We start from the raw sequence: 17285 nt of genomic DNA, 5'->3' as shown, positions 1-17285 counted from the left end.
CTTTTTTTTTGGTCTGATTTTTGAGGGAGAGGCATTTTCACAGGGGCCGTGGCCTTGACTTACGGTCGTGTAGCTAATCCTGTTGAGCAGCAAAGGGATCCCACTAATCTCAGCTTCAAATCTTCTCACCCTAACACAGGACTGTGCTTTCTGGACACTGTGTGAAAACACTGGTGAAACAAAAACTTATTTCCCCTTATCTAGTTTAATATGTGCAAAGAGCAAGTAGCTCCGAAGCTGCAATGTAAAAGAATGAGAGCCAATGTTGCAGTGAGGATTTTGAGCAAGGAGCCAGCATGAAGAAATGCCCGTAGCATTTAACCTCTGTGTTTTATTCATCCTGGAGCAAGTGTAATTTAAAGTGACACCTCTATAATTGATGAAGTATCTTTTTACCATTTGTTTAATTACCAGTTTCAATGTCTAGAAAGGAGTGGATCAATAATTTACAGTGATGAACTTCCCCATGTCTCTCTCTTTTTCTAGCTTAGCCATACAAACAATAGCTCCTGAAACAAACCAGGAACTTTTGATGCTTTTCTTTCTCTTTAGGTGATTTAAAAGAGCTTAACCTTTTTTCCTGCCACAGGTGTACTCCAACATAAGCGAAGCTGAGGACAGAGCTCCTGCTGGCCTCAGTGAAGCAGTGTTAATCTACAGCTTGCCATGCACCCTGTATCAGCTCTCATCCTTTTCCACTCTCCTCTCATTATTGTAGAGTGGTTAAGGCTGGTTCATGTTGTTGCTGCAAGAGCAAATGATGCTGGCCTGGCAATAGTTGAGAGCTGTTAGAGCAGAAAATTTAAGCAAAGGAACCAAAACTGCTGCTTGCATTTTGTATTTCTTACATTACAGGCTTTGATAACATGTACTGATTTGCTCTAGGAGATACCTGTTCTTGAAACTCTTGGGCCCTTCTTTCAGGTTAGAGCTCAGGTTTCCTCATGGCCCTGGATCTCTCAGTTTACCCAAGAGGATATAGAGAATCTATGCCTGTCAAATCAGAGAAAATAAAGTGTTTACTTCCCAGTGGGATGAGACTTCTGACAGTTCCTGTCATCATCCTGACCACCACAGACAGTAGGGTTTGCTCAGACAGCATCAGAACAAAAGGAATCTCACTTCCATGAGATCTCCTGTGCCCTCCCACCTACGGGTGGTGCCTCAAGGCTGAAGGATCCCTTTCACTTTTTTGAGGATGTGCTTATTATCTGCATCAGCACAAGTGGATGCTTCCCGTTTCCAGCCTGTTATTCTTAGGGGTGCTGGTCCTCATCTTCTGATGGAGAACAGAATGCTGTGGAACAGTTGGGATTTCTGTTAATGTCACAACTCTCACAACCTATTAATTAAACCCAAGTAACAGCAGCTGTGGGAATTCCTTCAGGATTTCTTCTTTGAGTTGGAGATCACAGGCCAGAATAAGTTTTTGTTAATGGTAGTAGATGTAGAGGGTCAGTAGGAAGGTTTCTGGGCCTGCCTGTGACTACCTATTTTGTCTGTCTCAGCAGGATTGTTGCAGTTTTTCAACCACCTAATGTAGGACTACAAGTACGTAGGAGAAAGAAAGGATTTGGACCTAGCCACAGCTGGGGAATCAATGTTTCCATTCATTGCATAGGCCCATGTTTATCCAGATGTGGAATATGCATTCCTGGGAACCACAAAGGAATGGCTTCTTGATTATTCTTCAGTGTGTATTTTGTCTTTGGTTTTCATTCTATGTCCATGATAATGCAGAAGATTTTGAAAATGCTGTGAGCAGGTTAGAGTAGTTCTGAGTGAGCAGGTATTTGAAATCACACCTTGGACATGAGATGTTCCTTACACTTAAAGGGTGCTTACTAAGTTGCAAGCCAATTATTTTGAAGGTTGTTTGTTTGTTTGTTTTTTAACATGAGTGTGATTTCTTCTTCTTATACTTAAAAAAAAATCTCAGTGTAGTTTTATGTAATAGGAGTATCAGTTTTTAAAATGTTAGAAGCCAATATTCTGGATAATTTGGTAAGTGCAAGCAGATGCTGGTAGACATGGGATGTCCTTCTAAAATGATGTCTGTCTTTTCCAGGCATCCTGGGATACTTTTGCTAACATTGATGGCAAGTTATCATTCCCTGTTAACTGAGGATAAATGTATTTTAGGATTAAAATGTTTGCAATTCACAAAAACATGGAAGATTTTGTTCACTGTGGAACCGTTGGGGTACAGTCAGAATGGTCAGAAGGAAATTTCCTCAGGCAATACCCTTCAGCTGGAGGCTTTTCCCCTTCTTTTCAGCAGCAACAGACCAGGCAGGGTAAAGGGAAGCAGTTCAGACATAAGCCAGCTGCAGTATCATCTGCCCACGTGCTCCTGTTGGTTGCCAGGCCTCAAGGCTGACATCCTGCCAGATAGCCAGTCTGCACTGTGTGTCTGCTTTCCCTTCCTCTGCTTTTGGAAACTACTTAGGCCATTTCTTTTAGCATAATCTGGAATTTCTGCACATCATTGGATATTGTTACTTTGGGGTCATGATCTGGTTTTATTCCAGACTGTTTGTTGAAACTCTTTCCTTAAACTTTTCTTGGGGGACTTATGCCATCACAATAAATGTAAAATGCTCTTTGTTCCCTTACAAAGAAGGATTTGAAAGAAGTTCAGTACCATATGTGTTCCTAATAGTTTTATTAGAACTTATAAATTAACTTCTCACTGTCCCAAAATAACTTCCTGCCTTAAGCCAACAAAGTCAGTTTGGGACAGAGGGAAAAAAAGTGATGGAAGTACAACTTGTGCCTGTAAACTCCACACTTATAAATCATCAAATTAAAAACTACTTTACTTGTTTGAATGTCTAAAGCATTGAATGTGCCCATTCTCTGGGCTCACAGAACTTGGCTCCACATGGTAGTTTATAGTTTGCTTGCAGCGTTGCTACGTTTGCATTAAAAAAGAATCACACCCAGAAGGAAAATAGGAACTCGTTTCTCCCAGGTATCACAGGCTTAAGGCATCGGAGTGAAATGTGGCAAGGATACCTGCAGACTTGTGTGGTGGGGTTTTTGTTCTTTAAGGAACCTATAGACATGCTCCAGTCTCCATAGCAGAGTTTATGGCTTTGTCAGCAAAGTAGGAGTTCAACAATAGCTTCATTCAGACGTTATGGAAAGGAAAAACTTCATGTTAACTGAAAGAAACAATTGAATTTGGCTCTTTTGGAGGGAGGTATTTCCTTTTAAACTGTTTTTCACTGTACCATATGATTTGGGTTTGGGTGTGCTTTGTTTTAATGCAAAGCTGCATTGATGAAAGTTGTCAGCTAAAAGAAAAAGGACAGCATAGGACAAGTCTGTCAAGTTTAGTTGTTTCCTATAAAGCAGTCTGATATAGTAGATAAATCTGTTGTTTGGATTTCTGTCAAGTGATACCTGTTGACACAATTAAGACTAAAGTAATTCAGAAAGCCTTCCCTGGGCTTCAGATATAACCCACAAAAGAAAATAAAGCAGCTTAAACTTCCTGCTTTACTGTCAGCACTTCTGAACTGACAGTTCCTGTATTCAGAGAATTTTACAATGCTCATTGCTGGCATGGGGGAAACCTGGAGTCCCATCAACATACCACCAGTAGGGATGGTTGAACTGTGTCTCCAGGCTCCTAGTCTCACACCTGCAATTCTCACTTTTTAGACCCAAGACAAGTACCTCATTTTTCCTGGAGCAGAGTTTTTGAAACTGAACAAAAAACTTAGTGACTGCAACCTTTGACTTGGCATGAAGAAGACAACAGTGTTAGGATCCAGGCTTAAAGCTGAGACTTTGTTCTGACTTAAATGCACAGGGAGCTAGTTCCCAAAATGTTTTTTTTCCAAAAAACTGATTGACTTTCAGATACCACACTGACTAGAGAGAGGATGTAGCAGGGCTGCAGATACAAAATAATTTGTACATTTTCTCACACCTATTGCAGTGAGAAAAAAAGTTTGGGTGGCAAAGCTGCCCAGGAATATATATTGTACTCATTTCCATGGCAGCCATGGGCTGTGTCAGGCTGTGTTTGCTCAGCAAGGTTCTCTGCACTGGGAGGCAAGAGCTTCTGACCTTATCCAAAAACAAAGTGGAGATGGAAAGATGCCCCTCACTGGGGATCAGAGGGAAGCATTCCAGTTATATTACTTTACCCAAATGAGATCTTTGTGAGCATTGTTGTAGGAACTCCCTTTCATTTGTATAAGAAGGAGGAAAATCTGTCTTTAAGTGGGCTTGCAGGTTTGATGTCTGCTGAAGTGGCATGCAGTGGAGCTGGGGTTACAGCTCCAGCCAGGAGTCAGGGTGACAGCTTTGTTGAGATGTACACAGCTTACTGTAGTTACATGCTGAAACTGTTGGCCTGAGAGACATCCAGGCAGGCAATTATGTGGGAGCACTTCGAAAATTAAGTGAAATGGCCCCTTTCACCAGTGCCCAGCATCTTTGCAGTTGAAAAGAAAATGAGCAAGAGAGCTGTCCAGTTCACAAAGCACAGGAGCAAACTGTGGGGCTGCATGGATCTACTGCCTGGGAAGGACAGGTCTCAGGGAGCTCTCAGGAGCGGGAAGGGGAGCTCTCAGCCTGCCTTTGGCATTAGCTCTGGCCCCATCACGCTTTGGGACCTGCCTGTGTCTTTTCTGCCCTTTCCGTATCAGAGATGTGCTCAGCCCTGCTTTGCAGGTGCTGTTTTGTAGATTGAAAAGTCTGTTCTTTTTCCTTCCATGAAGAAAAAGCAAGGGCGTGATAGGCAAAGGACATAGCAGCTCTAATTTGTATATTTAATTTTCTCTTTTGGGCTGTGGGAGAGGCCACTCTCTGCTCAGGGGAGAAGAGTCTCAGGTTAAGGGCTGCCCATCTCTATGGAGGGGAACCCCAGGTTACTGCTTGCTGCCTTCCCTTAGGGCCAGTTGTGTCCCTCCTCAGTACTCTTGTGTGTTCTTCTTTTCCAGACTGGAAACAGTGCTGATCTGGCCTTATATAGTAGTTTCCTATTATTAGAAACATTTCCTTGGGATCTTTGCTCAGGGAGTAGCAGAGGGAAATCCTGTTTCCTTCATTTAACATGCAGGCAAAGCACCAGTGTTCACTCTTTCCTTATCTAGTGCCGATAGAACAAGAAGTTTTTGTTATGTTATGCTTTTCAGTCCTAATCCCTTTCTAACACTAAACCTCTTTTCAGAAATGCAGAAAAAGAAATTTGAAGGACTAGGAACTGTCAGCCACCAATGTGAGCTATAAAGCCTTGTCTGCAGCCTGTAAGTTTTGCCTGTTCTTTCTCAGCCACATTCTTCTCACTCAGACGTAGTCATCCAAATGCTTTGGAAAATAAATTTTCTTTTTCAAGTTGGCTTATTTTAAAAACAGTGCAATAGGGTATTTCACCTGGATCTGCCAGGCTATCAATAGAAAACTAATGGCTGTGTAAAAAGCAACGATAATTGTATATTAAGGAGGGAGAAGTTTCTGTTTTGCATGCGACATGAATGTGTATTTAAAGGAGACTGGTCACCAAAAGCACAGAGATAGACACAGGCTTTGAACACTTAATTTTTTCTGTGAAAACATTTTTTCCCCTTAAAAGGAAGATGTAGGTCCTGCAACTGGGAGTGGCTGTTTAGAAAGTCAGTTGGGAGGAATGTACATCAGCTGAACTGAGTCAGGCTGTTTGTATTAACAGCTTCAGCAGAACAGCTCTTCTTGTTCTTGCCCCAGACTCTGCAGGGGAGCTGCTTAAAATGATTGTATCAAAGTAAGGGCAAAGCAATCGAGCTGAATTCACTGTTGTTTTTAAACTCTTTGCTATTGAAGTTAGTTCAACAATTGCTGTTGGCTTCAGAATGGGTAGGGTGTGTTTGTACAAGCAGCTGTGGAGGCAACTATCTCATAGTCCTGTCAGACACCCCCAGAGCCGCGGCGCGGGCAGCGTGTGCGTGGGACAGAGCCGGGCAGCCACATGCATGAGACAAACCGGCATCATATTAAGGGCATCTTGTTATTATAAAGCAGGACTTTGTTCTGATGGTCACTGTCAAAGCCAGTCATTCATTTCTGTTTGGTTCAGCAGAGAGCAACAACAAGGAAAATTTATCTTAATTTGTTAGATTAACCCAGTTTCAGTTTTCACTCACGTCACAGACCAGGAATCATTGTGTGCACGCGGGAGCCAGAACTAAAAACGAGTGCTGCTTGTGTGCTTTTTAATCTGCCCTTTCTCAAACACATCTATAATCAGAGGTATCAAAATAGTGGATAGCACTTACAGAGAAAGTGTAGAAGTCCAAGGAGAGGTGTGCACCTCCATCTTCGGTTTTTGTAATATTCTTTTTTTTTCCTAATATTCTTGTGAAAGAATGAGCTTGGGAAGATAAGAAGTTTAGTGTTCTCACTGTTGAAGCTTTCTTGAAACAAACAAAACCAGTATTGACAGTTTTAAGCATTACAAAGTATAAATTAGAATCCAAAATAATAATTTAAATGTTCTTTGTCTTCTGGTTTTTGAACCCTTTTGGCCACACCTAACATATTCTTAAGCTTTTGTCTATAATTGTGCAAATACATCCACACAGAATCGGAGAATTTCAAGAACTCATGATGTCATGAGGTCTGCAGTAAAGTTAAGGACCTTGACCATCTTGAGACACCTTTTGAGTGAGTATAGTGGGCCTTTTATTTAACCTCTGTAGGTCTACAGTTTCATAACTGAGGAGGAACATTGTGTCTCCAGGGACCAATATCCTGTGCCCAGGCTTGTTTGGGGGACACCAGGCTATTCTCGGCATGAGGAAAGAGGAGATGCATTAGTACAAACAAAAAGAGGGTAGGAAACAGACAGTGCTTAGCAGAGCTTATAGTATGGGAAAGAGGTTCTGCCTCATTATCAAACCTGTTAAAATATTTAGTGTTGGTTCTTCAGCAGGGCATTGATTGATCCAGTTATTGTGCAGCCAGATGTTAATCTTTTGCTGGAAAAGGGCCTTTTTTCTAATCAATGGGCCAAACGTCCTTCAGACCCTCCAATTCCTGCTATAGGGTGTCTTAGGAATGCAAGGTATTCTAATCAGTTTTAGGTCAGTATAGCCTGGACTGCAGGACACGTGGTAGGTTAAAGAAATTACTATTTTTTGTTTATGAAGTTCCTCTGACCTGCAAAAGGAAGGGCTCTCAAATTCCTGGCCTGTTTAGGGTGGTTTGTTTCCCATGGTATCTTTGCCAAGTTCTTTCTAATTATGGAATGCATGTTAATCTGTAGTTCTGTTGCAAGGCAAAAGTAATGAATATTATAAAAATCCAGAAAAAAGAGATGCATTGATATATGGACTTGACACCCTTTGCTTTTGGAATAACATAGATGTGATCCACAGTGATTTTTGAACAGCATAAACCCAAGCCAGCCTCTCTTACCTCCAGATTTCTATTGTGCAGTGGATCTGGCTTGGCAGGGGGAAGACTGGTTTGCTGCTGCTGCTTCTTTACTGGGGCCAGACTCTTTCCAGCAGGGCCACTGCTTGTGGGTGCAGCTCAGCAAGTCACGCACGGCTCTGCGAGCCTGTTGGAGCAGGGCTGACAGGAAAGGTTTCCAGTCCCCTTGCTTTGAATGTGGAATTGTATGCAGGGAGTCAGCTGCTTATCAGCAACGAGCAGAGCAATCCCAGAGCTCTAATCCAGGGTTTATATGAGTCACTTCTAACTGGTGAGGCCTGGAAAACTTGATTCATCCCTCTGCCTGTGGTGTGGTTGCCTGTAGTGGTGATACAGACCTAGCCGGCCACCCTCAGCAGAAATCACAGACAAGGGCTGGGCTCTGTGGCTTAAAAGGAAGAGAGCCTGGTTTTATCTCCTTCATATTTTGGGATCAAGATCTTTAAATCAAAATTATGTTGGTTATCTCTGCTTTCCAATTATTTGTTTCCCCTCCCAATTTTGGCTAACCCACACACAGGAGTTTTCCTTCTGTGACCTGAGCAGTAGTATGACTACAGAAAAAAAAAACAAGTTTTGAGTATAGGACTTCCCAGTGAATGAATAAATAAGATCTCTGTATAAAAAAGCCAAGGGACATTTGTAAAATATGTGCTTCTGAATATTGGGCTTTTGTAAATGCTTCTCTTAGATGGCATTTTCAGTGATGAGATGTGTTCTGAGAGGTGTTAGGAGGTGGAAACTAGGGAAAAGGTGAAGTTGTTGATGTGAATATAACTCTGTGCTAATATATAGCTTAAAATTGTAGCATGAGTTTTATTGACTGTGTTGTCTGGCTACAACTATACTGATGTGAGAAATGATGATGGAGAGCTGACATTCTCCTCCTGAGGAATTAGAGCTGCCAGGCTACAGCTCGAATTATACTTGGAAGACTCTGGCTCAGGGCTTGCTGTAGCATTTTGGTAATGGCTGTTGTGGTTCAGTTTGGGAAATGCAGCTTAGATTGCCTTTGATCCTACCTGTCCTGCACTGAGCTGGGCTATGGGTTTATTTCTTTCAATGCTCTGAAAGAGACCAATGCTAAACCCACCTCTGAAATGTGTCCCGAGGCTGCCTCCATTAATAATTCACCTAACTCCTCAGGAGACTGATGATAAGTGACTAAAAATCATGCCAAATAGTTGTGCAAGAATTGAGAGGTACTACGTATCATTTTTCCAAATTAAATTTAAGGAGGACAGCAGAGCTGGTGGCTCTTTCCAGAAGCGTTATCCAAGCTTCATCACAAATCCTGGTAACTGATGGCACCTCCTTCCCATGAGGAGTGACATTCACCCCAGTGCAGGATCCTTGGCATCAGTGCTGTGGCCTTGGCTCAGAGCTAATTAGAGAGAAGGACTGCACCAACCACTGCAACATCTGCTACACTTCTTGGGTTTTAAATAGCCTCCTAGCTGAGCAGTGGCAAAGCACTGTCTTGTTTTACTTTAAAAAGCTTTAAAGCAAGTAGCTTTTTCATTTAAATATTTTTACTTTAAAGCTTGACTTTACCCTTTCTGTAACAGAAGTTGAAAAGTATGTATTGTGATAAGGAAAAAAACCCCAAACCCAACAACCCTCTTTAAGCAGAGCTGACTGCAGATAATGCCAGTCATGAAATAGCAGCAGTGGAGCATGGCAATGGTTTCATGGTTCTGTCTGTTCAATGGTTAGAGGGCCTGCCTCTTGCTGCTGCAAAACTTGGGTGATGACTGCCACGAGGGACCACTTGAAATGGATTCCAGGAAATAAGGGGCTTGTAAATGTTGGTTCTGGGCAGATAATTAGAGTGGGGCTTACTCAGTAGTGCTTCATGCTGCCTGGGGTCCTGCAGTCACATCTGCTCTGAGACTAATGCACCTAAAAAGCTTCTTACAGCCTTAGAGAAAGAAAATTGGTTTATTCTTTTTTTCTGATATCCTATGATAATGAGAAAAGCCTTCCCACTCTTTAAGAAAAAAAAAAAAAAAATCCTCCAAAAGAGTTTTATGATGACAAGAGGGCATTATTCAGTTTGCCACTTCTGTTCACCTGCGTGTGGTCATGAGCTGGTGATGAGAGCTGACAGGCAGTGTGAGTGACTTCAGTGTGATACCTAAATTCCAGAAGTATTTGAAGAGATGCAGGAGAGAGGCTGCAGCAGTCTTTTTCCAGGAGATGATGCACAGCAGGAAAGATTGTTCCCATCAGTTTTGATAAAGTTCTTGTGGAAAATCAGGTGGTGCTTGGATCAGGCTGATGTTTGCTCAGTGCAGATGTGGCCACATGCATTTAGAGCTGAATATTCAGCTGATGAGTCTGCAGTGAAAATCTGAGACGTCCTAACTGCAGGTCCAAGGTACGTGTTTTGCTGTGTGTGTGTGTGGTGCCTTGTACTCTGGATGAACCTAGATCTAGTTTGTAGCCTTTTGCTGTGCTCTTGGTTAATTGTAGGGTCCCATGTTATGGATCCTGTGGAGAGAGCCTGTTACATGGTGCAGATTGTTGTTACCTGTGTTGAGAGACTTGCAGACAGAAACCCATCGTCTTCATTAGTTGCTACTAGTCAGATCAAATAGCTGGCTAATTTTTTTGTCACTGCTGCTTGGAAATGTAAGGTACTCTGGCTCAGAGCAGAACTCTTCTCCTTCAGGGGTCTGCCTGGCCAGACAGCAGCTTTGCTCCTCATGTGAACTGCTTTTGACTTGAACCATCTGAAGAGTGGTACCCCTTGGCTGGGCTCTGTGCCAGAGTAGCTTTATTTCCTATACCTGCAGTTCATTTTAGGATGAACACACAGCTTAGGCCGTTGAAGAGCGAAATGATTAATACAATGACAGAATAATTTTGGGTTGGAAGGGACCTGGTCCAACCCCGCTTCCAAGCAGATCCTATTTAGATCAGATTGCTCAGGCATTGCCTGGTTGAGTCTTGGATAACTGCAAAGATGGAGTTTCACAACTTCCTGGGGCCCTTGTCCCAGTATTTTGCAGCACTCATTGTGAAAATAATTTCCTAATCTCTCACTGGAATTTCCCTTCTTCCAGCTTGTGTTCACCCTCTCATCCTTTCACTTTCCACCTAATGCTAGCAAAAGCTGTCTATACATTTTTATTTTGCTCAGAATGCCCTTATCTCTGAGTGATAGTGATGGGTTTTCACACTCATTGGTTTAGCAGTGACTGTTAGGTTTTTTTGTGTAAGACAAACCCTGATGGCCTCAGGGAGACCTGAATGTGTCCTTCTATTTGCAAGGGCTGGAGACTAAGGGCAACAGTGGCTTGACTGTGACCTACTGGGAAGGTTTGTACTTTGTAGTGCAGGTTATTTTGTGATAAGGACCTCGGGGACCTCCATATGGAGTGGGTGTTTTGAGGGTGGATGTCTCAAAATGTTTCTGGAGTAAAATACTCCTGACCCAGTAAGCCGAGTCTGTGCAAGGGCAGACAGGGCAAACGGTCTTACCCCTGCACCTTTTGTGGCCCATTGAGCTGCAGGGAGAGTGATTACAAGTATAACTGTCGGCCCAGGAGGTTGTGCTGTGGTTGGGATGAGCTGGGCGTGGGTTTGGGGAGCCCTCTTGCTGCTGCTTCCACGCAAAAACTTGCCGCAATGAAGCAGATCGCTTCCTGTCCCGTTGGCTGTGGTTTCACATGTCAGGCTCTGCACCAGGTTTTCCAGCGCCTGTGATTACTTTTCTTTCCGTTTTCCCCTGTCACTGGGCAGCAGGGATTCCCCAGGCAGGGGACAGCTGACTTCTTTTCTCTGGGCTGCCTCTCCCGATCAGTGTACAGCAACTCTTCTCTTTGGAAGGGGAGTTCCTCTGCCTCTCTTTGGAAAACGCCCTCTCCAGGATGCTCCAGTAGGAGCTGGTGGGAGGGAGGCAGTTCTGACTGTGCCGAAAATGTACTGAAAAAAAAAAAAAAGGCAGTTGACAGAAGGGAGAACTTGCCCTCAGATTCCTGCTTTTTGTAGCAGCGTAAACTAAGTCTCCGCAAGTGCTGAGGGAGCTGGCAGGAGGCAGAAATGAAGTTCAGAGGCGCGGTAAGATTTGTTCAAATGTTTTGGTGCTTTTGCAGCTTTCGGGTGTGTATCTAGGCTGAGAAGAAGGGAGGTAAATTTTCAAGGCTCCAGGAGAAAAGTTAAGTGCTTCAGCCTGCTTTGAGAAAGACCCGTTCTTTGGAAAATGATGTGAAAGGGGTTGAAATAGGATTAAAAAAACAGGCGACACGTGTTTTGAGGAGCAAGCCAAGGTGACAAAGTGGGAAGAGGGGGGGGAAAGTTGTGCTCTTGGTTGGGGGAGAAGGAAGGGTGGAGTTTTTGCTTGGGTGAAGGGGCATGGAGATATGAACATACGGTACTGGAGCTGTGCTCTGCTTGGGTCCTTCCCAGGGACGTGGGCTTCTTCCTCCGTGACTGCCACCCTGGGGAACAGCAGGAAATACCTGCTCAGGGACTCATTGCCACTCAGTTCCTCCAGGGTGCATTTACTTCAGCAAAGCTTTATCCATGTTTTGCAGCAACCAGAAAGCCTGGATCTCTGTACTGCATTGCAGGGCAACCACCAGCAGCTGAGAAAAATAAATAGGTGGCAAAAGATTGAGAAGACTAGGATTGTTACCTGGAAAAAGATGAGTGAGAGAGGAGGGGAAAAATAATATTTACAGTAGTGCCACAGAGGAGGCAGATCATGAGCTCTCTTTTTTTGTGTTACAACATAGGAAGAGGGACATTCAGTTATGCTAAAAGTTGTCAAAGGGATGCACAGATGATTTTCATACAGTGCATAATTAGGCCACAGAACTCACTGACATTGGAAGATGCTGAGATCAGGAATGAGGGAACATTATTTAAAAAGTGTATGTGGGCTTCTGGGGTGGATAAGAATGTACAAGGCTTTAATTGGTAAACTTACCAAATTTAGGAAGAGAAGGATTGAAAACGTCATATCTGTAGATTTAAGCAATTCTCTGCTGAAGAAGAGTTACCATGGGACTAGAGTATCCCATCCCTGCTCGATCCAGAGATCCCTGCATGCTTTCCTGGATAGTCTGGTGTTGACCACTGAGAAAGGGGCTTAGTATTGAAGGGAAGCACAGAACTTCTGGAGGCCCTGCCTGGTCCTTCCCTGCAGCAGCACAAATGAAGCTGGAGATGATAGTGCTGGAGGGGCTCGTGCTTGGATTTCTGTTGGCATGGAGGACGGTGGAGCCAGGAAACCTCTGTTGAGCAGTGGATGCTGAGAAAGGGTTTCAGATGTGATACGTGCAAGCGTGATGAGCAGCGATGTTGCCGAGGGTGGTGCTTGATGTTCTCCCAGAGAACATGTGGGTGTGGAAGTGCCCTTCACATGCCCTGGGAATGCACTGGAGTGCTTGTTCTGTTCAGAAAGTTTTGCTATCTTTGAAAGACATAATGGTCTGAAATGGTTGTGTGGAATCCAGTGGAGAAGTTGGGAACATCTGGTGTGGGGAAGGGCAGGACGCTGCAAGGGTAACAGTGGGAGATGTAGGAGAGAAGGCAGGACATGAGCACTGGGGGTCACAGCAGCAGGCACCTCAGAGCTGACAGGTTAGCAGCTGCACCTGTGACTCTTACCAAGGTTTGAGTGTCTGCTCCCCTCTCACCCACTCAGTGCCATCTGGAAGGCAGTGGCAAAATTTAGCTGGAAGGGCAGTGATCCAAGATTTTGGTTTTTTGCCATCTGTTTGTGTTCAGAAGCTCCTGAGAGATGCAGAGCCTGAGGTCACAGGTAGCACTGCTCTGCAGACTCTGATCAGCAGCATCTTTCAGCTAGCAACAGCTTGTGTCGTCTGTTCAGGAGCAAAAATGTCAGCTCCCTAAATACAGAAATTTAGTGTATTTACTTTTCCAGCCTTGGTGATCTTTCTGGTTTGTCTAGTACAATTTTCTTGCTGCTATTTTATATTTAGCTTTTGGATTGAGATATCAGTGTCCCCTCTTAGGGGTAAACATTCTTCCTCTCTCCAAATCTGTTCTTATAACCACCTTTTTCTTTTCACTATGAATTTCTTCTTTTTTCCTAAGTTACTTCCTCCCCCAAAGCCCCTAGAACATGCTGGAAACATTGAACAAATTATATTACCTGTTTGCCATGCAAATCTCCATGGCTTTCTTTGGTTTCTGGTCCACCACAATTTCAATTTCTAATTTGCATCTTAGCTCCTTAGATGGATTCTTACTGTTCTTGACATTGCAAATGTCAGATGTCACTGATTAGTATATTAAGAGTCATAACTAATTGCAGCAACATCTGCACTCTGCATTATTGTTTTTTCAAAGATTAAATTTTTGCTTTCACAGTTCTAACTCCCCATCACCTACATGCATTTGATAATTAGAATAATGCATACAGTGGGATACACTGCTCACATTTCCCACTCTGCTGTGCATTTTAGGATGGGAGATTAAATGGTTCTCCAGCTTGGAAAGTGAGGGAGGCAGAACTTTAACTTTTAGGCAATTTGCTAGTGGGGATGTAACAAATATTTGTGAGAGCAGAATGAGCTGTATTGCCAATTATTTTATGTTTCAGTGTATTCCAGTTTGTCCCTTCTCAAAATATGGAAGATGCCAAAAGAAGTAGTTTACAAGAATTAGTTAAAGAACAAGAAATGCTACTTTCTTAATATAATTTTTTGAGTAGTGTTTTCTGTAGTTAAACCCTTCTGACATGGGGTTTAGGATTGGAAGAGAAGTATCAGAGAGGGAGAACCAGTTTCTGAGCATGGGCAAGTACTCCCTGACTCCAGACATTCCTTTGTTGCTGATGTATTGCTCTAAAAGAAGCAAGAATAAAAAATAATTCTGCTATAAATGGTCCTTGAGTGGCAGCTGCGGACATTGTAACTTTTTTTGCAGGTTGAAGTTCTTTCCTTTAATTCCACTGGTCTGTGTCATCAGAGTAGTTATCTGGGTTTGATCTCTTTCAATACAACAGTTCTGATTTTTCTCACATTGTCTGCTCAGAACAGCTTATTAGCACCCTGTAGGAAATATCTTCATGTGGCTTACATAACTAAAATAAAAGTAAAACCTTTCCTTTTGTTATTTCAATTTTTTAGACTGAACAAGCTGAATACATGGTATTTCTGTCATATTCATTATTGTCTGAGCTCAGGTGACTTCAGAAGGGACAGATAAATCCGTGTGGTTGGTTGCAGGGGATTTTTACATAAGACCCAAAGCTGCCTCTCCAGGAGCCCTCTCTCTAACCCAGCTGTTGACTATGAAGAGATCTGTGACCCAAGTGTGCAGCTAATTTTCAGTGTGGCAAGAGGAAGGAGGATCCAAAGTGGCTGCACTTCAGTCTGTCAGGGATTTGCTGGCAGGTGGCAAGTGCTTGACTAAGATCCCTTGATTCGAGTCCACCTCAGCTGTTTTCATTCTTGCTTTCCCTGTGTCAAAGAGCAGCTATCCCACTCTGCACCTCAGGAATTGAGGCCATGAGTAAAATAATTGATTTTTGTCTGCTCTACTGTCTAGCCCATGCCATGTCAAAACCCTTTCTCAGGCTGTAGAATGGAGCAGAAATCAGAGGAATTTTTTTTCCTTCCTGCAGCTTTGGCATGGCAAGTGAAGAATGTCATACTATCCAGGAGACAAATGTATTTTAACTGCCACCTCCCCACAAGAAGTTCGTTCTTGGTTCAGACTTCTTATTGTCTTCCAGAATCTAATCTGACTTGCCCTTCCCACTCGCATTGGGTTCTTGCCTGTTCTTCCGTTCCCGGCTTTGTAACTATTTCTGGACCCCACAGATCAATCATCTTCCACTTGATCCCGGGATGGATGCCTGCCTCTTGCCAGAGAGCACCCGCTTCCTGTGGTTGTTCTACTGCAAACCTCCTGGTCTACTAAATAGATACTAGCTAGGTTGTAAAAATGTGCTGTCAGAGGAAACACTAAAATGTCCATGTTAGATGTAGAAGCAGAAATCTTGCTTACCTGCTGTGACTTGTCTCTCTAAATCAGATTATTATAAAGCCTCCCTGCTCCCTAGGATACCAGTCACGTTGACAGTACCAGGTGCTTTTATGTGCATCACTCATGGATGCTCCAGGAACGAGTGAGTGGCCTGAGCTGACAGATGCTGCCTGTTCTCTCAGCGGTTGGCAGCACTTGTCTGTCTGGGATTGCTGTGCCAACACTGACCACTCAGGTACCCCTGTGGGATAATCAAGGCTGGGAAATGTTGGTGTAAAGGACTCCTTCCTACTGGGCTGGGTTCCTGTGCAGTGCATGGGCATAGACCAGCTGATGGACAAAGCAGGGGAAGGACTTTCTTGCTCACTTCAGCCCTGAGCTCCTGTGCTCGTGGCAGAGCTGCCCTCCATCTTCTGTCACAAAATTTCCCTGATGTGCTCAGACTGAGTGACTCAAGTACTTTGGATTTTGTTGTGCAGAGCAAAATGTCTTGGTTTTATTTTTTGAGGTGTACTAGATCTCCAAGTCCTAAGCAGTGGAAAGTCTTTATCATGCTTCGGCATTCAGCATAGTTTACAAGAAAAATGTTTCTTTGCACCTTCACAATACCATGTCAGAGAATTACCAGTTCAGTTTAGGAAACTCTGGTACAGCTTGAGTGCTTTTGTACTCCCAGGAGCTGTTGTGAAAGTATTTTCTAGTCTTGTTGACTCTGTTGTATGAATACGGAGAGAGGCTGGAATCTCAGCCAATGTAAACCTGGCTCTGCAGCCTGCATTGAGCAGCACAAGTTTACATCAGCTGAAAGTCTCTCCCAAAATTTAATCACAGGGAAGAAAAAGGCATGTGGAAGAAGTACCACTTGGGTATTGGCACTGACTTGGTCCCCACCATTCAAGAGTGATGGCTTTTCCATTCCTGGCAGTGAGCCACTGTTGTGCTGGTGCCTCTGGAGAAGAGATCAAAAGCAAAGAGTGGGTTAAAATAGTGTGGGAATGAGTCCCTTGGAACTGTATCTCAGGGCGGGTTTGAGAAACACAGTAGCAAAAGTCAGCTTGTGCCTCTCTCAAGCAGAAGTGACTACGAGGATGTGTTTTACTATGGGTTGGAAGGTGAGAGTGAAGGCACGGACACTCCTAAGCCCACAGGCACCAGGATCAGATGCAGATTGCTCAGATTTTTGTAATTCCCTGTTTGCAGCCTGTGCTGGGTGTGGCATTGGCTTGTTATCTCCTACAAAGGTTGGGATCCTCAGCCTGGTCCTCCTTTTCATCTGTATAGGCAGTGTGAGGTTGCTCACCTCCCTACCTGTTACTGTCAGAAGGGCACCCGTGCTCCCTCTGCCCGTTGCCCTGGGTCTGACACTCACCTGGATCCCATGCTAAGGTGCTTCTGCTCACTGTGCTGACAGAAAACTGCCAGCTTCTTTTTTCCTGGTTTTTGTTTGCTGGCTTAGTGAGTTGCATCGGTTCAGCTCAGAGAGGGATAATTGCTCATGTTAACACATGCCAGGGAGGCAAAGTCCAAAGGAAGGGATGCACTGGGTTTGGTGATGATGGCCTGGCACTGCACCTAACTTGTCTCTGAGGGGGTAGTTTCACAGGCACTTAAAACCATCAGGGACTGGCCTGCTGTTGAGATACTTGCTGCTGCCCATCTCCACTGCAGTGCCCTGTCATGTGCTGCTGGATCTGTCAGCTGTCCTGAGTGATTCTGTGTGGAACCAGTGTGGGAAAATGACCAGGATTAAAATAATAATAAAAAAATCTGAGTTAGTTTTAATCCATGCCAGATTTCCAGTCTATCTTATTGCACAAGTACTAGGGACAGTGCAAGCCAAAGGGTGCAGCTGCACAGAGGGCAGGTTGGATGTGCCTTTCACTGGGGTT

The 17285-nt window shown here is 43.7% G+C and overlaps 1 protein-coding gene across 7 annotated transcripts in view; it reads left to right on the top strand.

Annotated features, from left to right (window-relative positions):
• The window catches only part of MYO1C (myosin IC), a 52162-nt gene that overhangs the window by 11292 nt on the left and 23585 nt on the right, over window positions 1-17285 (top strand). For 2 of the 7 annotated variants that reach the window (XM_051635299.1, XM_051635297.1), the window contains exon 2: window positions 5189-5264. The exons of 2 other annotated variants lie outside the window; for them this stretch is intronic. Coding sequence is in view for 2 of the 5 variants with exons in the window: in XM_051635296.1 (XP_051491256.1) it covers window positions 11476-11493 (18 nt within the window). In the remaining 3 variants the exon portion in view is untranslated. Of the gene's footprint in view, window positions 1-5188; window positions 5265-11308; window positions 11494-17285 lie in introns of those variants that run through there. 3 more of the 7 variants (XM_051635296.1, XM_051635295.1, XM_051635301.1) reach the window with 2 other exon arrangements.

This window comes from Apus apus, chromosome 18, assembly GCF_020740795.1.
Source record: "Apus apus isolate bApuApu2 chromosome 18, bApuApu2.pri.cur, whole genome shotgun sequence".
In the NCBI taxonomy this organism is placed as follows: domain Eukaryota; kingdom Metazoa; phylum Chordata; class Aves; order Apodiformes; family Apodidae; genus Apus; species Apus apus.
This window is presented reverse-complemented; position numbering and strand designations above follow the sequence as displayed.